The sequence below is a fragment of the Dipteris shenzhenensis genome, chromosome 23 (genome assembly GCF_047967505.1).
Source record: "Dipteris shenzhenensis isolate YYH24624 ecotype China chromosome 23, Dip_SZ_1.0, whole genome shotgun sequence".
NCBI lineage: Eukaryota > Viridiplantae > Streptophyta > Polypodiopsida > Gleicheniales > Dipteridaceae > Dipteris > Dipteris shenzhenensis.
The window spans coordinates 15300445-15324860 of record NC_141618.1 but is presented as its reverse complement, the minus strand read 5'-3'; the positions used below and the strand labels follow the sequence as shown (position 1 = coordinate 15324860).

The window sequence follows — 24416 nt, the reverse complement described above, 5'->3', positions numbered from 1 at the left end:
GTCATTCACTCTCACTCAGAAGAGGGGTTCTGGATTTTTAATCAGTTGTGACTCGATCAGAAGAGGGAAAGCTTGAGGGAGTAAAAGCCACTGAGTAGAAGTAAGCAAGCGAAATTTCAAACACTGCTTCCTCCGCTTGAACAGCCAAAAGAGGTAGTAACCCAAGAAACTTCAGATCTCCAAACAGCCATTTTTGTGGAATCTGCTAGCCTGGGTGCTTTTCCTCTAGCAAGCAACAAACTCTACTATGTAGGCACTCAAGATTCGCTTCAGTAGTTGATTGTTCTAGCACCAAACACAAAGTTCTTGCTCTATGCTCATTGTGCTGTCCAACCTTTCTAGAGTTTCAGCACCCTGTCCAAAGTTTTTGCTCTATGCTCGCCTGGCTGTCCAACCTTTCCTAAGTTTGAGCAATTCACAAAGAACAGGTTGCAGCTGAAATCCCTAATGAAGAAACTACCAACACTGCTGTGTATTCAAATTTAGGCAGCCCCCACGCTATTGCTTGCTGCTCTGATACCAGCGTTACAATCCTGGCATAGATCGCTCCGCATTCATTTTCCAACCAGACATAGACGCTATTGAGAACTAGCTCCTCCTGTATGTTCTCCCTTAAGTCAAGTATTTTCCATGAAAACCTCTCACAGGTTAGATCCCTCTAGAATCACCCCTGAACCCAACACGTGCCAAATGGCCTCTTACTTGGTGCCATGTGTTCCTCAAGGGACCTTTCCATAAAGCCCTCTCATGGGCTCCTTAAGCACCTCTTCCTTAATGCCTAGGCCTAGGAATGACCCTATATCCAAGCCCTCTAAGCCCTTCTAATGTGAGCATCGATGAGCCTTCATGGTTCCCCACCTTAACATAACCAATCCTTAGGATTTCATGACTTTAAATTGATGTAACATGGGCCTGCAACGCCGGTCTCATTTGTGAAGATTGGGCCAAAGAAAAGCACTCCACGATATGTGTAGGATGCAACTATCTCCACTGTTAACCGTCAATGGTGAACTGCAATAAAAGCTAAAGGGTGGGGCCATTAAAGTGAACATCCGCACCCAAGGCTGATGTTTGAAACGAGAATATATGTCACGAGGACGTGAAAAGTGATGTAAAGTATCTTCGTAACTCAACCTACGCTTAACCCAGGGTTAACCATCGTTAAGTGTTGTAATGGTTTGGCCGTGAGGGACTGGCTAGAGGAAGTGCACACTTCCTAGAAGTTCCTAAGGACAAAGTCTAGGTGCACCACTAGGTCCTAGGGGCAAGGCAAAGGCTTTAAAAGAGGGGTCTAAAAGTTGGGCCCAAGGACAACCAACGTTGTCCTTGGTATGGGGGTTAGGACTTTAATGAAGGGGCAAATGGCAAGGAGGAGGTGCCATTTGTCAAGCATGTGTATGCATGCCCTTCCCCCACCTTCCATCTCTCTCCCCTCACTCTCCTAGAGGTGTAGGACGTTTTTCAGTTGTTCTTGTGCAGTTTTTGAGCTGTTTGAGCTGTTTCAAGCCTGTTTTCAGCCGTTTTAACACTGTTTTGATTGTTTCAAGGCTAGTACGCACTTCTAGGAAGTGCGAGGGCTCATTTTTGAACTTTTGGAAAATTTTTGTACGGACTGCACGGACGTCCGTACAGCTGTACAAAATCCGTATAGACGTGTTCAGTTGCCTCCAACAGGTGCCCGGAGTTGTCTTTTGCTGTGCTGGACCTTTGTGCACATGTTTTTGGCTGCATGGTGGCTTTTGGAGCTCTTCTGGAGCTGTTCTGGACTAGTGCAGGCTGCAGGAGGAACTTTCCCTGTTGCTTTTGGCACCTTCTCTTAGGAGGACTCAGGCACAGATCTCGAGGCAATCATTTCGGGGCAGATCTGTGAACCATCTTTCCTCTACAGCTCTTTCTTGTTCACCCTCCGCTCTCTACCTTCATTTCTCTCTTCTCCTGATTGCTGGAAGACACCTGCACCGTGCGAGGAGCTTGGGCAGAGGATAGGTGCGAGGAAGGAGCTCGCCCTTCTGCCACAGACAGCGGGAGTTGGTTCCAGGTTCGGTTTTTCCTTGTTCTTTCTTGCTTTGCAGCTTTTTGCAGTGCATGCGTGGTGTGTGCAGTCCTTTCAGGACTCCAACAGGTTCTAGTAAGCACCCAAAGGCTAGGGTGATCCTGTGGAAGGCTTAAGTGGATGCATGTGATAGCCTTGAGGCTGCCTTGAGCTCAGTTTGCCAGTGGTTTGGATGCTTGAATGCCTCTAAGTTGTGTCAGATCAGAAGTGAATGCCTGAGTATGCCTTGCCAGTGGGAATTCTAGTGGTGCACTGGGATTAGATGCCTTGAAGATAAGTAGAGGATTTGCAGAGAGGAATAGTGCAAGGTTGAACCTTTGTTGTAAAGCCTTTCCATTCAGAAGCATTAAATAAATACTGTAAGGGCGCCAAGGCATTTGGGGCCAGTGGGTGCATTGTGTACAATTTTCATTGAGCAGGGGCATTCTAGCCTCACCTTTGTTGTTGTTGAAGCTTGTTTCTAAGTTGTGCTAAGTGATTTAAGTGACTGAAGCTTGCATTGTGGCTATTTATGAAGTTTATGACTGAGTAGAAGAAGATCACTGCCCTTTTGTTTATTGAAGGCCTGTTTCAGTGGTTCCATTGCCGGGATCGTCACCATCTTCCTACAGAGGTGGGCCCTAGTAGTGTTGGGTGAAGGACACCTTCAGTGCAATTGTTGCTATAGCCATCAATCTTAGCAAGCATGTCACACTGTGAGAGGTCATTGACCATTTCAGAGCAGGAGGGGCAGGATGAAGACAAAGGATCAGAGAGCTTTGAGGAGGAGCACAATACTAGCGGGGGTGATGACCAGTAGGACAGTGGGACTCATCCAATCTCTCCTGAGCATGCCACGGAGGACTCACAGGATGAGGTAGATGAGGCAGAGGAGCTTGATCCCAATGCACTTTTTCAGCTACGAATGCAAAGTGTAGCGGGAGCCCTGTCGCAGTTGCAACATGCTGTCACGGAGATTATGCAAGCTCCTCCCCCTATGGTTGCTTCCCCTGGAAGCAAAAAGTCATCTCAGAAGAAACATAAGAAGCATAAGAAGACCCCTAGGCATGTTTCTTTCAGTGGACAGCCGTTTCTGGGTTCAAAGGAAGCTCACAAGAGACATCAAGGCCAAAGGGCAGCAAGACGGAATCCCCTAAGAAGTTCAGAAAGTTTTCGCAGCCCATGAAGGCAAAGTTTGTTGGAGGACAGAGGCGAGTACCGACCAGCATGTTTGATGAGGAAAAGCGAATTCTCTATGATGCCAACAAGTGTTATATTTGCAAGGAGGAAGGCCACAGGGCTTTTGAATGCCCACATAAGAAGCGGAAGTTCCCTTCTTCTCAGCAGAGTGAGCACAAGGAGGAAAAGAGGACTGATCAGAAGAATAAAAAGCCCAAGCCCACTGCTGGTCTTTTGCCAGACTTGATTGGGGCTGCTCAGAATACAGATGCTACATAGTTATGCTGGGCATGGGGCAAGATAAGAGACCAAACAGCTCTGATGTTTTTCGATCCGGGAGCCAAGGCCAATTTCATCTCTCCAGAGCTGGCTGGAAAGTTAGGAATAAGGGTAGAAGAGATGGGTCCTTTGTGTGATGCAGATATGGCGTGTCCGGGACTCAGCCAGTCAGTTACTCCGGTGATAGGCAAGCTGCGGATGCATATTCAGAGCTACGTGGACACATAAGAGTTCTATATTATGCCGTTGAATGGTTGTGATGTGTTACTGGAGATACCTTGGCACTTTCGTGTTGGGGCTGTTTTGGATACAAAGAATAAAACAATCACAATCACTCACCGTGGCAAGACCCACGTTCTGGATGCTAAATTGAAGGGAGAATCCATCCCTGTTGTATCTGCTTCTGCCATTGGCAACGTTGAAAAAGCATCTTTCAGCGTACTTAGTGTTTGCATCTGAAAAGAAGTCAGTAGAAGAAGAGTCTCATTTTTCTAAGCTGGAAAAACAGCGGACAGATTTTCTTTTTCAGTTTAGGGACTGTTTTTCTGACTCACCTCCACCGGAGTTGCCCCCTGAAAGGCCAGAAGACCACACGATAGATATAATCCCTGGTAGCAGTCCTCCTAACCGACCTCCTTACAGGGTCAGTGCAGCCCAGCAAGAGGAAATTATGAACCAGGTCAAGGACCTGCTGGAGAAGGGGCTGATTCAGCCCAGCTCTTCACCTTACTGCTCACCCGTGCTGTTGGTCCAGAAGAAGGATGGATCCTGGCGGATGTGCATTGACTATAGAGCCCTCAATAAGATTACCATTAAGAACAGATTCCCTATACCTCGGATAGATGATATTTTGGATAGGTTACAGGGGTCTGGAATGTTCAGCCGTATTGATCTGAAGAGTGATAACATTCAGCCGCATTGATCTGAAGAGTGGTTATCACTAGATCACATTTGGTCTGTACGAGTTTCTTGTCATGCCATTTGGGTTAACTAATGCACCTGCCACCTTCAACAGAATGATGGATAGGATTTTTAGAGAGCACCGAACCTTTGTTGGCACTTTCTTCGATGATATCATCGTGTTCTCTCGGGATGAGGCTGAACATAGGAAGCACCTGGCAATTGTTCTCGAGGAGCTAGGGAAGCATAAGCTGCTTGTCAATGCCAAGAAAAGTGAATTCTTCATGCATGAGATCCATTTTCTCGGGCACATTGTTTCCAAGGATGGAGTTAGGATGGACCCTGCCAAGGTAGAGGCCATCAGGAATTGGCCATACGTGAAGAACATCCATGAAGTACGTAGCTTTCTGGGCTTGTGCTCGTACTACAGGAGGTTCATTCCGTATTTTGCAGAGATTGCATCTCCTTTACATGCCTTACAGAAGAAAGGGGTCACTTTCAGATGGGGTCCCAAAGAAATTGCAGCTTTTGACCTACTAAAGGAGCGACTCTGCTCAGATCCTATGATTATTTTGCCAGATCTTCGCAAACTGTTCACTGTCCAAGTAGATGCATGTGGGAACAGCGTAGGAGGGGTACTTATGCAGGATGGAAGAGTCGTGGCATACGAGAGTAGAGTGCTCCACGATGCTGAAATGAATTTTGGCATCTATGAGAAAGAGATGTTGGCTGTCATACATGCTTTACGACCTGGAAGCATTATCTTTTGGGTGCTGATTTTCATGTTCAGACCGATCATCAATCACTGCAGTACTTTCTCACTCAGAGAAAGTTGTCTTAGAAGCATATGAGGTGGGCAAATTTTCTTTCTATGTTTCATTTTCAGATTGTGCATGTGCATGGGAAGAAGAATGTTGTTGCAGATGCACTCTCACGCAAGCCCACTCCAGATGCAGTGTCTGTTAAGCCACAAGTTTCAGCAGTGACCATTGCATATCATGATGAGCTTGATGCCATGAAGGATCAATATGCCAATGATGCTGATTTTTCACGGATTTATGATCAGTTGGTTGATGGACAGAGGCATGAGCACTATACTCTCAAAGACGGATTTCTGATGATGCATGGCAGATTGTGTGTCACGAAATAGTTGAGGCCCAAAGTGTTGACAGAGAGTCATGCTCCACCCTATGCAGGACATAAAGGCATTGATGCCACCATCAAAGCTGTGGAGCACTATTTCTTTTGGCCATCATTGAGGAAAGATGTCGAGGCATATGTCAGGACATGCATCACCTGCCAAAAGGTGAAATATGACAGGCAGAAGCCGGCTGGACTGCTGCAGCCTCTACCTATTCCCAATCGACCTTGGCAGAGCATTGCCATGGATTTTATCTTTGATCTTCCTCGTACACCATCTGGACATGATGGGATATGGACCATTATTTGCAGATTCAGCAAGCAGGCCCACTTCATTCCCGTCAGAAAGAAAATTACAGCAGACCAGATGGTGAGACTCTTTATGTCTCATGTGTTTAAACATCACGGGATGCCTCAATCAATTGTCAGTGATAGAGACCCGCGGATGACAAGTCTTTTCTGGAGAGGTATCTTTGAGAATATGGGTACCACGCTGAATTTCTCATCCTCTTTCCATCCTAAATCTGATGGGTAGTCTGAAGAAGCCAATTCCACTGCCCTTGATCTTCTCAAATGCTATGTTTCGGATCAGCAATCAAAATGGGAGCAATTTCTGCCACTTGTTGAGTTCGCGTACAACAACACTGTACACTCATCCACGGGGAAAGCCCCCTTTGAAATTGTGGCAGGAGAACGGAAGGTACCTCCCATTCTGCATATGAAAGATAAGATTTTTGAAGCGGACAGATTTATGGAAAGTTTGGATGTTGCTTACCAGCAGGTCAAAACAGCCCTCCAGAAAAGCCAAGAGAAGCACACACAAGCAGCCGATAAGCATCGCCATGAGTTGCTCTTGAAAGAGGGCGATTGGGTGCTGCTGCGTTTTCAAAAAGCACGACTCAAGAAGATGAAAGGCAAGACGAAAGTGTACACAAAGCTGAAGATGCGGTATTATGGTCCTTTTCAGATTTTTGAACGCATTCATGACGTAGCTTACAGGAAGCTACTTGCCACTTGGACCGTACACAATGCCTTTCATGTGAGTTTATTGAAGCCTTTCCAGGGTGATGTGCCTGTTGACCTGCTGCATGAGGATCAACCCGAGGTGGAAGAGTTGGATGAAATCTTGGTTCCGGAACAGATTTTAGCACATTTCTCGTCGCTATCTGGTGAAGTGCAGGAATTATCCTGCACTGGATGCGAGGTGGATGGAGGAGGGTGTCTTGGCAGACTCACCTCAGATTTTGCAGCTCTACCTCGACGCGTTTCAGCTTGTGCCAACTACGTTACAGGCTCATACAGGTTCAGCAGAGCAGAGATCTTGAGCATTGCCTGGTGCTCAAGAGGAGGGTAGCACCTCCCCTTCCTTGATTCAGACTGCTCATATATCTGGAGATCGCTTGGTGGCACCGATTGTCTCACCCGAGATGTTGCTTGCTGACAGTATTTCTGCCGTGAGGTCTCCATGATGGGTGTTCGTGACACTCGACATAGAGGATGCATTGATGTATGGATGGACTCTCGAGCTCTCCTAGCCCATATTGCAGGTTGTATCTTACAGATGATGTATATTTTGGTATGGGCTATTTCTGCCTAGCTCATATTGCAGGTTGTATCTTACAGATGATGTATATTTTGGTATGGGCTATTTCTGCCTATTTATACTTTTTCAACATCAACCTAGGTAGTTTGCTGTTTTAAGAGGAGGGTATGTCACGAGGACGTGAAAAGTGATGTAAAGTATATTTGTAACTCAACCTATGCTTAACCCGGGGTTAACCATGGTTACGTGTTGTAATGGTTTGGCCGTGAGGGACTAGCTAGAGGAAGTGCACACTTCCTAAAAGTTCCTAAGGGCAAAGTCTAGGTGCACCACTAGGTCCTAGGGGCAAGGCAAAGGCTTTAAAAGAGGGGTCTAAAAGTTGGGCCCAAGGACGACCAACGTTGTCCTTGGTATGGGGGTTAGGACTTTAATGAAGGGGAAAATGGCAAGGAGGAGGTGCCATTTGTCAAGCATGTGTATGCATGCCCTTCCCCCACCTTCCGTCTCTCTCCCCTCACTCTCCTAGAGGCGTAGGACGTTTTTCAGTTGTTCTTGTGCAGTTTTTGAGCTGTTTGAGCTGTTTCAAGCCTGTTTTCAGCCGTTTTAACACTGTTTTGACTGTTCCAAGGCTAGTATGTACTTCTAGGAAGTGCCAGGACTCATTTTTGAACTTTCGAAAAAATTTCGTACGGACTATACGGACGTCCATACCAAACGTCCGTCCGGACGTACGAAATTCGTATAGACGTGTTCAGCTGCCTCCAGCAGGTGCTCGGAGTTGTCTTTTGCTGTGCTGGACCTTTGTGCACATGTTTTTGGCTGCGTGGTGGCTTCTGGAGCTGTTCTGGACCAGTGCAGGATGCAGGAGGAACTTTCCCTGTTGCTTTTGGCACCTTCTCTTAGGAGGACTCAGGCACAAATCCCGAGGCAATCATTTTGGGGCAGATCTGTGAACCATCTTTCCTCTACAGCTCTTTCTTGTTCACCCTCCGCTCTCTACCTTCATTTCTCTCTTCTCCTGATTGCTGGAAGACACCTGCACCCTGCGGGGAGCTTGGGCAGAGGATAGGTGCGAGGAAGGAGCTCGCCCCTCTGCCACAGACAGCGGGAGTTGGTTCCAGGTTCGGTTTTTCCTTATTCTTTCTTGCTTTGTAGCTTTTTGCAGTGCATGCGTGTTGTGTGCAGTCCTTTCAGGACTCCAACAGGTTCTAGTAAGCACCCAAAGGCCCGGGTGATCCTGTGGAAGGCCTAAGGACAGTGTGGATGCATGTGATAGGCATGAGGCTGCCTTGAGCTCAGTTTGCCAGTGGTTTGGATGCCTGAATGCCTCTATGTTGTGTCAGATCAAAAGTAAATGCGTGAGTATGCCTTGCCAGTGGGAATTCTAGTGGTGCACTGGGATTAGATGCCTTGAAGATAAGTAGAGGATTTGCAGAGAGGAACAGTGCAAGGTTGAACCCTTGTTGTAAAGCCTTTCCATTCAGAAGCATTAAATAAATACCGTAAGGGGCGCCAACTATTTTCATTGAGAAGGGGCATTCTAGCCTCACCTTTGTTGTTGTTGAAGCTTGTTTCTAAGTTGTGCTAAGTGATTTAAGTGACTGAAGCTTGCATTGTGGCTATTTATGAAGTTTATGACTGAGTAGAAGAAGATCACTGCCCTTTTGTTTATCGAAAGCTGGTTTCAATATAGCAAGTGAGTATGTTATGCAAGAAGATACTGGCGGAGTTAGAAGCAAACAAGGGCTGACTAAAACTACAGAGAAAAGAGAAAAAGGATAGGCAGAGCAGGGGGGTTCTTGTTGGCAAAGAAGAGCATAGAGGAGGGAAAAATGAGCAGCCAAAATGTAGGAGCGAGAGGAGAGATGGGCTAAGAGCAGGTAGTGGTGGGTTGATATATCAGCAAGCTGGATGTATGGTGGGAGCTCTCTCAGCTAGAAGCTGTTAGTATTGTGTGCTTAAAGGCAGTATATATTTTAAAAGTGTAATTGCTTTCTATTACAGGAACAAGTGGGCTGCACATTAAAGATCTATTAGCTTGGAAGTATAATGCTAAAAAATATTGTAATCCTTTATTGGAAAGTTAGTTTGATTTGCACGTTCTATCCTTGTGAAAGGACATGCTAATTTGAGTCTATTGTGGTGATCTTCATCTAGGATCCCTTTTACGGCCATGCTAGCCTTAAAAATATCGTATGGATTTTTAATTTCTTGAGACGTGTTCAGTTAAACATTTTGAGTTGTCCTTGACAAGAGAAATGTGCACCTTAGGGTCTTTCAAATGTTGGCACATTGAGGAGCGATTTCTTTGAAAAGAACCACGGATATACGGCTAGAAAGTATTACTTTCATGCCACTGATGGGAGCCAGGTGAGTTGACAGCTTTCTTCTAATCAAGTCAGATTTCAATTGGATTCACATAAGGATTATTGATTAAAGCTAATACTACTTGCTTGATTGGATTTTATTTGTTGTGTCTGGTGTTTGTATGATTTCCATAAGAATACCTACACTTTTATGTTTCAACACTTTGAATTATGATAATCTTGCAAAACAAAAAAGTAAATTATTTAGTGAGCTCTAATAAAGAAAATAGTTGAAACCTAATAGACAAGAGAGTGGTGGTGGTAAGGTTTTCTTGCATTGACCTTTATTTGCAAATTTTATTGTACAAAACAATTTCAGCAAGTATAAAAGTCAACCTTATTGATTGCATCTTGCATGATGCTACAAATGAATAACAAACTAGACTTTATAGATCAATACACACACAAACACCTTTTTTGGTAGAAAACTTGACCATCAAGAAGGTTCTTCATGCTGGCTATTATTGGCATACCTTGTTCGGGATGTAACTGCTTATTGTAAGACAAGTGAGTTTTGCCAATTCTTTGTTACGAAAGATCTTAGCCTAAGGCAGCATTATCTCGTCATTTCCACACACCCTTTTAAAAGTGGGGGGTGGATTTTGTTGCCCAATAACGGCTTGAAAGAAGAAATATTTGCTGATGGCCACTGGGTATTTCACAAAGCGGCGGGCTGAAGCCATGGCTGTTCTTGTAGCCAAGGGTAAGGTGGTTTCTGACTTAATTCTTGAACAAATTTGCACCAGGTTTGGCATTCCTATGGAAATTGTCTATTCACATTTCATCAACGATGTTGTTGAGCTATGCATGAAACAAACGTGCCGTAAGCACTACACTTCAAACATTGACTACCTAGCGGTAAATTGGCAAGTAGAGAGACTAATGGAATCTTGTATAAATCAATGGAAAGATGGTTGTATGACATCAGAGCCATTGGGACTTAAAAGTGACCGAGGAGTGTGAACATATGACACCACTCACAAAACCCCTACGGGCCATACTCCATTCAAAGTAGTATATTGTATTGAAGCTATACCGCCCCTGGAGATGGAGATACCAGTATTGCGTCTTGCGTCAAGACGTCAATTGACAGAGGATGAGGAAATAGAAGGTCGATTGATACTGCTAGAAATACTGGATGAAACACAATGGGTTGTACTACTTCATGCAAAGGTCAAGGAACTTCGGCAAAAAGCTAGACTAGATACACAGATGAGAAAAGGTTGGAGGAATGACACTTCAAAGAAGGTGACCTAGTGTTGTGTTTTGACGGTACCTAGATCATTAGTTGGATAAGTAGTTCTTGCCATGGACTGGACTGAAATGGGCTAATGGCTTGGTCCTTGGTCAGGAGATTCAGCACCACGTGGGAGGAATACTTACAACTAGATGCACCTCAAACCCTTCCATGTTCGGGCTTCACTCAGGCTTGATAATACTATGTAGGGGGAGGGATATGTAATTTGGAAAAAAATACCAATTTTTTAATGTAGTAAGTGATATGCGTGCAAGGTGCTGTGGTGAGAATATTGTACAATTAGAGGGCATAGAGCCCATGTTTAGAGGTCGCAGGCTCTCTCTTATGCCCAACCTTCCATGTGAATGGTCCCATGTGTGCATCGACTAGAGTAATTGTGCCTACCAACACTCATCCCCCTCAGATGTAGGCACACTGCATAGATGATGAGAGAGCTCTCCAAGGTAGTCCCTATTTGCACATGTCTATCATGCCATATTGCCTGACTCAATCTAATTTTTGATGATTTGGAATGAAGCATCCGTGTGGAAGGGTCTGACTATGAACTCGGTGGCCAAGATAATGTCATGTGGAGTACATCTCTTCCCCCAAATCATGTGAGAGAGCATCACGACCTGTAATTTGTCAAAGCTGTTTTCCTCTCTAAGCTTTGTTGCCCAAAAAGCACTTCAATTGGTTGGACGAGAGAGCAAAAAACAAGGGATTTTGTATTTACATGCTCGAAGTGTGCCTAGAAGCATTGTCTCTCCCATCTTGACAAGATACATATCTTGCCGTCAAGCGTGCGCGTGCCGTTGGTTTCATGGTAAACTTGGGACTTGTGCTTATGTGTCCCAAGTATATTTAAGACCGGACTATCTTAAGTGGTTTCTATGTGAGGGTGTGATTTTCAGACTAAACTTGAGCCTAAGTGTTAATGGACATTATTATCTTAGTTTTGCCGAGGTTGACCTAACATGTCCCATTTCTCACAGAAGGTTTGTAGAGTTGTTAAATGCATCTATAATCCCCTTTGTTATGTTAGAGATTAACACAATGTTATTAGCGTAAAGCAAAGTAGGTATTAGGGTCTATTCTAAGGTTATGCATGGCGACCGAGGATGTCCGCGAAAGAAGCCATCTCCTTGATGTAGAGATTGAAGAGGTAGGAGAGAAGGGGCACCTCTCTTTCATCCCAATAGTGGTGCTTGCCTGCTCTAATAATTCTTGTGTGATAGAATTCATTGTTTGCACTAAGGGGGGCCTAGGACATGATTTTTGAAGATGGAGGACAAACCAAAATATAGAAAAGTTGGGTAGGAGTTGATCAAGATGCTTTGTTGCGTAAGAGTACTTATTGCAAATAAGATACCAAAATGGGCATACATGATGAAAACTTAATGTGATTGATCAGTTATAAGACTTAGATGAAAGCATAATCAACATCTAAGATTTCACACAATGCATTCAGCTAAGCCAGATCATAGGCCTTGAGTGTTGAAATATTCTGCTAGAATCGGAATCAAGAAGTGTATCACGAGTTTCTAACCTCTCCTTGACAACTGAAAGTGGACCATATAAAAGCGAAAGTCATGCCAAGACGTTGAATGCATAGCTACCAGGGAACGAGAAAGTTATGGGAACGTCTGATGTTGTAATGGGAAAATTTCGGGCTGGGGCAACGTGGATCTGGAACGAGAATGCCACATCTTACCAATCAACTTACCAATGTCTTCGCCTGTCCATCGAGATTTCTTGCTCCCCGCCTCTCCATCCCACTTTGCTACTATACTCACCTCTCCATCCCCTAGCGCTACTCTCCATCCTGCCTCTCCACCTCGCTCTGCTCCTCTCTATCACGCTGCTGATCCTTCATTCCTGCCCTTCATCCCCCTGCTGCTCTACCCCGTGGCCTCTCCTACCCATCCCGCTACTGCTACTGCTCCTCTTCACCCTTTGGTGGTGTCGCAAGCCACTTTCTTGCTATTTTTGTTTTTTTTGCAAAGAAAGGAACCTTTTATCAATGATTGAAAAACTTTCATATAAAACAGCAGCCCCGAAGGTGCTGAGTATGGAAAAAACCGGGGATAAAGGCTGAAAGAAGAAAACCAGCTTGTTCCAGAGAAACCCAGCTCACTGCCTAGGGAATCTCTGGTACAGGGGCTAACAGCCATGTGGGGGGACTGTACAACCAACGAATCCCTCGCGGAGTGAATATGAAGAAAACTCTTGTAGGCCAAGCCTTGCAGAAACATGTGTGCCTCGCGACAGTCGCCCTAGAGCTCGAGGTCCCCTGCTCTCAAGTGGAGCGCAGGTTGTAGATGATATCCTGCCAGATGGCGACCAAGATAGCCGAGGGTGGAACCAGATGCTCACCCATCACCAGACTATAGCGAGCAACCCAAATGTTCCACACCGTGATACTGGCTACTACCTTCCACACGCTATCATCTGGAGGGGAATGGGGATCCGCAATATTAGGAGGGACCGCCTCATGGAGCTCTATCTTCTGAATGCTCTCACCTTGTATATCCGGTAAGCTGGAGAGAGCTCATCAATCTGGAATGCGTGACCTCCCTCAATCCAGCAGGCCACCATCCCCCATGTGTAGTCCCTCTGAAAGCTCTGCATGTGGGTCATGATCTTGAGGGCTCCCATCCAGATCCTTACTGCGCTGCGAAAACTCCAAAGGCAGTGAGGGATCATCTCCAAAAATCGAGCCGAACAGCAGTGGCACTGCCCCTGGGAGGCAGTGGATTGGGCTAGGGAGGAGTCATAGCCTTTAGCCATCCTTCTCTTGGATTTTGAGAAGGCTTACGACAAGGTGGAGTGGTCTTTCTTGGAGGGCACTATGCAAAGGTTGGGTTTCTCAGACAGATGGATTAGAGGAGTCTTTGCGCTTTATGCGAGGAGCTCTAGTCAAATGCTTGTTGGTGGACACACGAGCTAGGCCTTTCCTCTCTCTCACTCGGTCCCGTCAAGGCTGTCCCCTAGCTCCCTTTCCTTTCCTTTTTGCGGTGGAGGCATTGGGGTGGCAAGCCTCACAGGGTTGAGGCTCCCAATCAGACAAGAGGAGGAGTTGCTGGACTCAGAGTTTGCAGATGACACATGCTTGAATGTAGAGGGCACCACAATGAGCTTATTGGAGAGAGTCAAGGGAGCCCTGGCTATCTACTGCGAGGCCTCAAGTGCACGGATCATCTGGACCAAATCCATCGGTTTCTTCACAAGCTTAGAGGAGACACAGGAGATTTAAGAGTGGGGGAGTGCATTTGGCTTTCGTTGGAGGGTTAGACCGTGAGATACCTCGGATGCCAAGTGGGTATTGATATTACAGCAGAGGAGCAAATCGCCCCGGTCCTCAAGAGTGTCTGGTGCAAGTTTCTCTACTAGAGCTCGGCCAAACTCTCCCTAGCGGGCCGTGCCTTAGTGGAAAACCAGGTCCTTCTTGCCATGGCCTGGTACATTGCCTCCTACTGGTGTTTACATAGAGGGTGCGTTGGACAGCTCTGACGTTTGGTTCGTAATTTCCTTTGGGTAGAGTGGGACGGTACGAGGAATACCAGAGCCCGGGTTGTTTGGCAGACGGCACGCATTGGGAGGCTTGGGTATCATCGATCTAGAGATGCAAAGCAGAGTCCTCTTGGGCAAGTTGGTTGTGCACGGCCTCACCCCTGGCACAGAGCCTTGGAATCTCCTCTTACAACAAGGGCTTCTCAAGAACACCCCACGCACTGAGGGCAGTGGCAGCATTCACATAGATGGATCTTTTCAGAGGGCCCCCTTACAGGGACGGGTTCCCTTGTGATGAGGAGCCTCCATAGGGTATGGCAAATATTAGCAGGGGGCCTCATTCGTGCTCAGTCCCGTTGTTGCAGAGAGGAGTTCGAGTGTCAGCCCTCATTTGGCACCCGGAGATCAGGAATTAGAATGGATGTATGCTTGGGCATCGGACTCACATTGGTTGGGCACAATGGCACAGTGGCCCGGCCTACTCCTTTGGCAGATGAAGCAGATTACCCATGGAGGTAGAGGCAAGGCTTGGAGCCATAGCACATATGCGAGGGGCAAGGAAGCGGATGAGGGAGATTAACATAGCCATCCTTGAGTCTTGGTGGGAGGGACTCTGCATGTGGATGGACAGCAGATGGTTGGGTCAGCTTTCTCGAACTGGGGGCAACACGCAGCCGGGTTTCTTCCGTGTAGGGCCTGGAGGCCAACTTTAGGCACTTACTGAGAGAGACCCAGAGATGGACGGGAGTCTAGATGGAATTCATTGGCAATTGATCAGAGTTGTGGGCCGTTTGGGGAACGAGTGGCACATCGATCCTCCCAACATCCCAAAGCCGGATGGCGCCTCTGGCTTTGGGAGGTCCAGTGGGATCTGGGAGAGTGGTTTTGGCCTTCAAGGCAAGCCTCGCCAAGCAGGTGCCTTTCTTTTCCTATACCACTCAGATTGGCAGGAGGCTTCAGATGGACTCTTTGACTTGGAACCCCTCAAGAGAGAGGCATTGGGTGGCCTAGAGGGTGCCCCAGGAGGTCCGTTCCACGTTTTGGACGCATCTATGGTCCAGTTTGTGGCCGAGGAAGATCTCCTACTTCTTCTGGATGGCCGCCCATGGAGGCTTGCCCATAGGCCCGTGGTTGGAGCAAATGTGGGTGGAGAAAGTGAAAATGTTGTCCAGGATATTGCACTCCTGAACAAAGCCGGTCTGTGTCATGGATGATGTAAGTGAGATGAGGCCGCAACCGCAAACTCAAGACCTTAACAAGGATCTTGTATGCGGTGTCAAGCAGGGTCTCCACTGTGAATGTTTGACCTATCTCTCCCTTTCGGGATCAAACAAATCCGCCCCTTGCTTAAGGATTGAGGAAGGGAGCCCGTGTCAAAGATTTCTTGGTAGGCTAAGCGGAAAGGGGTGGAAATGATCTCCCAGAAGTTTCGGAAGAAGACCGGAGTCAAATCCATCTTCACCATGACACTTCTGGCACAGGAGGGCCTTGAGGGCTTCCCAGAGTTCCTCATTCGTGAAAGGCTCCTCCAGATTCCTACACAACTCCTACGAGACTACCGTCGGCATGTGGTCCCAAACCAGCTCACGGGCCACAAGGCAAGCTGGAGTCACCCTCTTTGCCTGAAAGAGCTGGCTGGAGAAAACCGTGGTCAGCTCTCGAATCTCCTGTGGATCGGTGTGCATAATGCCCTTTGGATCCCATAGACGCTGTAACTGTGTGCCTGCCGATCGAGGCCCAGTGGTTTGAAAGAACTGCTTCGTCATCCTTTCCCCCTGTTGTACCCAATGGGCCCGGGTGGAGTGGTAGGAGAACTCAGCCTGCCGAACCTCCATGTCTTGGAGCTCTAGGCACGGGCTCTCATATCTGTCTCTAAGCCACTAGGATCTTGGGTCCTGCTCCCCGAGCCTCTCTATGGAGGTGAGGTCTCATCGCAATGCACGCTCAAGGCTCCTGAAGAGCCCTCCTCCATCTAAGGACGTGAGACTGCAACTCCTCATTGCTCCTTATGAATCGCAACTGCCACCCATGAAGCCCAGCCCTCGCAAGGTGCTGTCTCTGGTTACTGCCAAATCTCTGCCATAACCTGCTGAACCTCCTCATCCTGCAGGAGGTCCTCTGGAATGCGGACCCCCTTTTGGGGAAGACCCTGGCGGGGCTGCTCTAGGTAGAGTACTACTGGAGAGTGGTCTAACATCTGTCTCCTCTGGCCGAATGAGAAGAGGCTGCTGCTAGGTATCCTATTGAACTCTGGCTCTCGCCATGGGTCTCTGCCGCTGATCGTCAAGATGAACTGCTCCCATGTGCTCCGCTCTGTTGTTGGCATCTTAGAAAAGGAAGCACCACCCTGCTTATCCTCTCGAAACTCAAGGTTGTTGAAGTCTCCTCCAACGATCCAGGAGTCAACATCTGGCAGACACTCTGTCAGCCACCTCCAAAAGGCCGGCTTGTGCTGCTGCATGCTGGGGCATACACATCCAGGATCCCAATCTTGGACTCTTCCATCCAAACTGCCCGCCCTAGGATAAGCTCACCTTGATCAAATATCTCTGGGGCCACCACTTGGAAGATTGAGATGCATACCCCTCCACTCCGTCCTAAGGCGGGAGACCACACCTCCTGGCCTCTCCCGAGAAGAAGGTGGTGTCGTTGTCTGATGTCTGATGCTGAGAACATGTGCTCCTGTATCAAAAGGAAGTCTACTACTCGCCCTACCACTGCCCTCTGCAGCTCTTGCCGAAGGATCAGATACTGCGGTTGACTATGTGCACGGTTGTGAAGCCCATGCATGTTCCAACTCACTATGGTCCAACTCATGAGGATGGGCAATCAGGAAACAAGGCTCGCGTGTGGGTGGGTGCCTGTTCCACAACCTGTGGAGGCAAACTGGAATCTCCAAACTGGATGTGTCTGGGAGCCCACTACGCTGATCAAACCCCCTTTCTGGAGCTGCAAGATCATGAGCGTCACCTCCAGTGGTAGAGGGTAAGAGTCCGGGATCTCCAAGTAGTTCCAAGGTCCCAATCTCCAAAAATCTATCGGGAGAGGGTGCCTAGGCTGAAGAATGGGAGTTGCTGATTGGGAGGACGAGCCCCTTCCCTTTGAAGCCCCCTCGGAGTGGGAGGTTTGCCAAGGGAGGGGGACAGGTCGCTGAGACGAGGAAGCGGAGCGGGAAGTGGTCGTGCCCTTGCCTACTAACAGGGGAGCCGGGGCAAGTCTGATAGGGGGGTGAGAGGGGTGGGGAAGCTGAAGAAGCTTCTATGGAGGGGGAGGCCGGGGCGAAGGGAGGGGGGGAGGCGGGGGGAGGGGGGCGGGTGGTGAGGATGACCATAGCAGGAGTAGCGAGGGGGGGAGGAGGGGGAAGGGGGAGCTCGGGAGGAGGGGGAGAGTGTGGAGAGGGAGAGGGGATCCGACAAGGAGGGGGGCGGGAGGAAATAGGGGCAGTCACAGGCACCCCGCTGAACAGGCACACCTGGGCTCTGAATCCCCTTCTCCTCAACCGTTGTTGGGCTACCCTCCACAACTTTTGCCATCGCAACGTCTGGAGCTCTTGAGGCACCCTGTTGACGCAAGGGCGACTGTGGCCATTGTACCTCCATTGATGGAGGATCAACTGGTTGAGCCGTGGCCCTTGCTACTGGGGGGGAAGGGTCTCCAACCAAGGGCCCCTTCATCTGCTCCTCCGCGGGTGCCTTTCAACCTGCTCTCTCTCCCCCTGCATCTAGCCCGTTGCCTGTGGTGCTTTCGAGCCAATTTACTTCGTTTCTTTTTCTTTTTCCCCACCTGGGTCCAGTCTCCCTCTAAAGGTGACACTCAAGGGGTCTAGGACTCCTGCCGCTCCTATCTAAGGGGGTGTTGGGCTCTGGCATGCTGACTCTACCTATCCTGCAGGGGTGGGAGGGGAGGAGTTCGCCCTCGATCACGAGGGCAATTGTGGGCTAGATGGCCCATCTGCTTGCAATGAAGACATTGGCCTAGCTAACTGGAGATCTCCACTCTCTGGCGGAGTGTACCCCCCTCGAGGGTCTTGAGGAGGATCAACTCTGGGAGGGACTCTGGGCTCCCAATCTGGTCGTGGGGACCCCATCTTTTCTGCTACCACTGAAGCTGCCGAATCTCGCAGGGACTCTAGCACCGTGCCAAATGCTCTGCCGATGGAGGGAAGGATGGCTCTGTATTTCTTTGGAAGCCCCCGGAAGCAGAGCGTGACTGGGAATTGGGGAACATGGTGTGTGGTGTTCATGTTCTCCACTGTGAAGCCATGGTACCAAGGTAAGAGGTACACCAGATGCGGGCCAAGGGATGGGGCTCTGCTCCACGAGTGTCAAGGCAGTAGCAGGAGAGCTCAGCTGGATGAGGAAAACGCCTCTTCCATAGATGGTGACCTCTTGAATGTGGTACCCTCCCCTTCTAGTGCTAGACTCGCGTGAAGCCAGTCTCTCACTTGTCTCGTGGGTGTGAGACCAACTATTCTGCCCACTACTACCTTGTCCTGAAGTGACCGAACTGCATGCTTTTGTTGGTTGGGGAAAGAAGAATCTTAACGGCTGTGGGATTTGAGGGTGCTGCCATAGAGCCCCCCTGGCCAGACCAAGGGTCACCACCAAGAAAATCTTTCTCCAAGACAAACAAAACGCTCACCGCTGCCCAGAGGAAAGGAAGGAAAAAGCCCAAGGGCCATCTGCGGGGGAACGGGCACAATGCTATACACCCCTATAGGTTGCTGCCAAAGGAGAGGGAGAGCCCTCGAAGAGGAGGGAGGCAAAGAGGGGGCTAAGAGGGGATGAATGGGAGGTGAGGTGGACGTGGAGGGTCTGAGGTGGAGCGGGGTTGGAGGCAGAGAAGAGGCGAGGTGGGGGTGAGGAGAGGGCGGAGGGGAGAGAGGCAGATGAGGGCGGGGTGGAGGAGGGAAGGAGGCGGGGAGGTGGGAGGAGGCGGGGAGGAGGAAGGGGGCAAGGGGGTGGAAGGAGGGAGCGGAAGGAGAGGGCGAGAAGAAGCGGGAAGACAACAGAAGGGAGCGAGGAGGAGCGGGATGGAGGCGGGGGCTGCAGGAGGGAGGAGGCGGGGTGGGCGGAGGAAGGCAGGGAGGGGCGGCCTGCAGGCGGAAGGAGGCGAGGTAGGAGGAGGAAGGAAGCAGAAGGAGGTGGGGTGGAGAGGATGTGGGAGGGAGGTGGAAGGGGGAGGGGGAAGGTGAGGCGGAGAGGAGGCTAGAGGGAGGAGGCTGAGGCGGAAGGAGGTGGGAGCTCAGGTTGCCGACACTTTCTTGCTGTTGCGCCCACCATTGGCTGTTGTCGCAGGACAACTTAGACACAACATAGGGCCCTTCTTGATTGCCTTGCGAAGGGTGCATTTCCCCTGGGCTTATCAAGGCTATCTGATTTGACATATTGGCCTTGTACCTCTGCTGCGCCTCCTCCAACACCCCATAGACCTGCAAAGGACCTGCAAAACAAACAAGTGCACCATTCCACACCAAAAGGTTACTGTGGAAGGAGCGCCCTTTAGTCCAGCAGGTCATCAAGTCATTCCCACTCAGGCAATGGGAGGCATAAAGGGCTGTACGCCCTTGCCCCTTCCATAAATTTCAGCAAGGAAATATTTTCTGCCAAGCAAAACAAAGGGAACAGGAGAAGGGGAAATGGCAAAAGGAAGATTATCACGTACCTCCGCTGCATTGGGCAGTATTGTTCCTGCACCATAGGGCGTAGGCTTTCTTGGTTGGCCTTGTCCTCATCCATGGCGCTGGTGGAAGAGGGTTACAAGACGTGTTGGTATGCACGCACCTTTGAAAGCCTGGGGCTCCATAGACAGGTTACCTCCCTTCCATCACAACGTCGAGGCCTTGTCCATCCTGCTTGCATATCACAAGGTGAACCAGGTCATCCGAGAGGATTTCTTACACTTACACACATTTAGGACTTGATTCGCGCCTCGGGAGCCCCTTGTGGAGCTCAGCTTTTATAGAGACCGCGCTGCTTGCAAATTTCTGCAGAGGGCTTCATTAATCTGCACCAGGATATACACGGGTACACCTCCCCTCACTCCTTAAGGATATCGATCGGACAGTTCTGCATTTCATCACACCAACTCCTTATTGAGAGTAGTGGGGTGGAGGGCATACCTAGAGAGGGTTGCATCTGCACCCTATGCAATCAACAGGAGATCGAGCCAGAGGAGCATTTCGCTTTCAAATGCTCCGTGTACTATGAGATCAGAGGTCGCTGCTATCATTGCCTCTTCAGGGATGGTTTCGGACCCCTATCCAATCTCCTGTTCTACCCAGATCAGAGATGCTTGGCAACCTCAAGTGCTCTTCATGCACTTGTTGAAGAAAACCATCCTCCATAGATGCTGATCTCCCCTTTGAATGGACTTGAATGGAGAGGCTCCAAGTTCTCTTGCTTTCATAGATGATCCGCAGTAAGCCTGCAGTCCCACAAGAGAGAGTCCGGGCTGAGTTCAGAGCATCTCCACTACAGCTTGGCGCAACATTCCCGGTTATCACGCCTCTACCGCGTCAGGGACTATGGCTCTTGCACTACAAGGAGACATAGGCGACCTTGGTTGTCCCTATCTTCATCTATGGCTTTGGCAGCTGAGGGTGACCAGAGGTATTGGTATGCACATACATGAAGCTTGTTGAGAGTCTGGGGCTCCACATAGATAGATTGACAAATTATCCCTTTTAAGTACATCATTGAGGCCCCCCTCCGTCCCACTCACGTATCACTAGGTGAATCAAGTAATCTAGGAGGATCTCTTACATATACACACATTCAGAACCTAGTTGGCACCTAGCGAGCTTCCTTTGAAGCTCAGCTTCTACAGAGACCATTGCTTGCGGATTTCAGCAAAGGGCTTCATTTACCCGCTAGGATACGTGCAGATCCTTCTCCCCCACTTCTTGAGGATATCGATTGGGTAGTTCCGCATTTCATCAGATTGACTTTGCATTGAGAGTGGCGGGCTAAGGGTGCACCTAAAGAGGGTCACAAAATCTGCACTTTATGTGATATGCAAGAGATCGAGTCGGAGGAGCACTTCGCTTTTAGAGGCCCTATATACTATGAGAACTGAGGTCGATAGTCTGTACAGCCAAACTCCAACCAAAGCATGATCACTGAGTTTTTTTAGGGAGACAGCACAGACCAGCAAAGCTCAACAGGACTAGGGCGAGAGACACATCAGACTCATTAGTAGTTGAGGCATAGATTAGACTTGGGGACCTTCCCTCCATGCCGACGGGACTAATAGTGGCACTTGTTCGATGTAGGGCCATAGCTATGAGACCACAAGGGACCACACATACTACTGATAGCCATCAGCGCTCTATCACAGGCTTTATGCCAGTGTAGCCTCATACATCGTCGATCCCCTCTTAGGCTGACCCCTCAGCCAGCTTCTAGATGATCATATAGTGCTGCCAGCTCTCACCTTCTCCATGAGCTCAAAGACTTCTCTTTGTATATTGGTGTCTTTATGGGTATTCTGTATTCGTCATGGGTGTTGATGCCCTCTTAGAGGCTCCACCCTTTCAGCTGTAAAGTTCTTTCAGCCTCATAGACCCTTTGGTCTTTCAAAGACTTTTAATAAACTATCTTTTGTTCTTTCTAAGGTCATGGAAGAAACTCTTCAGCCTCTCAAGCCTGTCAACCCATGCCTATTGTTTTGGGGATTAGATTGTGAGGCTGGGGGAGTGAATGTACTTGGCAAAACATTAACATAGAGACTCAATGGAAGACAATATCTGCATTTGTATCTGCTCTAACACAGATACACTCACTGTTAGTACAAATCTTACCTGTCTGTGGCTGCCTTTATTCCATATACCATGGTTTTATGGCTACCTTGGACATTCAAGAACAAATGTTTTCACAATAGAAGGGAACCAAAACTTGAAGATTCATCCTCAAGGAATGGAAAAAAGAATTAGTTGATTGGAGAGCACAAGTAAAGAAAAGTAGTACAGGAGGTAGTGAACAAGTATAATACTAGCCCTCCATCACAGTGAATGTCTACAGATTAAAAAATCATCACTACGTAGATGAAGTCAATTAAAAAGAATGATAGTAGAGGTAGACAACAAAGTGAAGTAAGTTGATATTCATAAAGCAATCGCAGAGAGCACAAAGCAAGATCCAATAATGCTATAGCACAAAAAATTGGTGGAGTATTAACTCTGTTTTATGAGTAAGACAACGAAGATGAGGGTTCTAAGACAAAATCGCAAACTCAAAAGCACAAAGATCTGGATAGCAGAGGAATTCACTCTAAACCAACTTCAAGAGAAAGCCGCAGAACCTGGCAAATGAGCTGTCAGAAGAGCATTTATCAGGGATTTCATGCCCAAGACTCTCAGTTTAAACTGATCTAATGAAGTTTAGCTCATGTTGTTTTTGCCCCACTATATCAGTATTTAAGTTTTTTAACAACTTTGGAGGCGCTTCATGCACTCCTCATTTCATGTATGGAATGCCTTATGTGTCCTACAGATCACTTTGATCTTCTGAGGACAGCTTTCTTTCTTTAATACATCTTTCTTTCCATCTTTCTTTTTCTCACATTCAGGAGAATGAAGATGACAGATGGTTGCCATTATTTTTTTGCATCTGTGTTTTTCTCAGTTCAACAGTCCCTCGGTCTCAAAAGTTGGAGACAGATCTATAGAGACCCCAAACCACCCATATAATTAAAAACTATCATTCCTTACAGCAGGCTCTTACCTAGATGCAAGTTTATTTTCTTTCCAAAGCCTGCTCAGGCAGCTCAAGGACTGCAAGAGGCTACTCCCAATGTAGGGAACGACCACCTTAGAGGAGTCCTGTCTCTTGATAATGAACTTTTTTCAAGAAAGTGGAAGAAACAAGATCAAAATGAATATTTGCCTCCTTTGTGTATTCTAGATAATTTTCTTAGACTTTCAATTTTTACTAGTACCAATGGCATAGAGACTGCAGAATGAAAAAAGTGTCAGATGCCAATCTCTGTATTAGGGAGCGCAATGTTCTTGTTGTCTACAGTCAAGTACATCTATGGAATACTTTGTCAACTTTGGACCAGTTATCATGCATGTGCAGTGTTCTTGTTCTGTTTTATTTGCTGATGGAAGAGTAAAGCAACAGCTCTTGATTCTTTTAAACCGTTAATAAGCAATGGCTCTTTTGCTGATGGAGTCATCAATTGTTGAAATGCGGATTAGTGAGCTTGGGAAATTTAATTTGATACGTTTTAGGGAAAACATTTATGGGATTCATTCCTGGAATGGAGTTCAAAGAAAGTGTGGATACAAGTCATTGTTAGGAATGATCATTGCATGTATTGATCATTGTATGTATTGAATAATGAGGAAGTTGGACATCTGAAAGGCCCAAGGTGAGAAAATTACATGCATTGTACAAGAGCTGAGCCCTTTCTATAGTTTGAAACAGCCTTCTGATATTCATATCTGTGGCAGGTGAGAGTAGTGGTCAGTAAAATAGACTCTTGCTATAGAGTGAGCATAGAGGTCTCTTCATCAATTCAGGGAAACGAGCTTCTGATTATGAAATGGGTAAGCTTTTTAATGGTATCCTTTTCTATGATTGTATTTTCTCTGAGCCAGGTTGTTCCATGCAGCTACATCCATTGTACAAGCTGCAATGTTTGCAGCTTGTATGTTCTACATCTACTAAACTTGATAGCCTACATGCCCACCTTTATAGATACAGTTTGTAACAATGTTCCCTACAGCATTACTCAAAGATTTTGAAGAGATGATTTATTTCCCCCGCTTTGTGCTCAATGCTTTCCAGATTTTTTTCAATACAAAAGTATGTCTATATCTTGTAAAGTTTCTTAGCTTCTCATGCTTGCTGAAGACTTTGACATGCGATTTGAGTTAAGTTTGCCAGAAAGTGGGAATGTTGTATGCCATAGTCTTTTCATGCTTTATAACAGCTCAGTTGTTTGGTTTCTTTTCTTGAGCTTTAGCTTAATCAACATTGCAGGTCTGATATTGTTGTAGCATTGCTCTGTTCTGCTTGAGCATTGATATCGGATTTCATGGAAGGTGCTCAAACGTTAATCAAGGTTTCTTATTTCTGGAAGAAGATTATTTTTTTGATTGGATTGATGGAAACTATGATGGCATGCTGTATTTTAAGCAAGAAAGCGTCCATTTCACACCACGTTGATCTATCATCTGCAGCTGAGAAGTAGTGGTGCTTTGGATTAAGGACTCGGTGAACT

At 47.5% G+C, this 24416-nt stretch overlaps 1 protein-coding gene across 1 annotated transcript in view; it reads left to right on the top strand.

The window, feature by feature from the left end:
- DBE1 (debranching enzyme 1) overlaps positions 1-24416 on the top strand; it is a 202859-nt gene that overhangs the window by 16548 nt on the left and 161895 nt on the right. Inside the window, exons 3-4 of the mRNA XM_087394489.1 lie at positions 9345-9443; positions 23644-23739. Coding sequence (XP_087250615.1) covers positions 9345-9443; positions 23644-23739 — 195 coding nt within the window. The remainder of the gene's footprint in view (positions 1-9344; positions 9444-23643; positions 23740-24416) is intronic.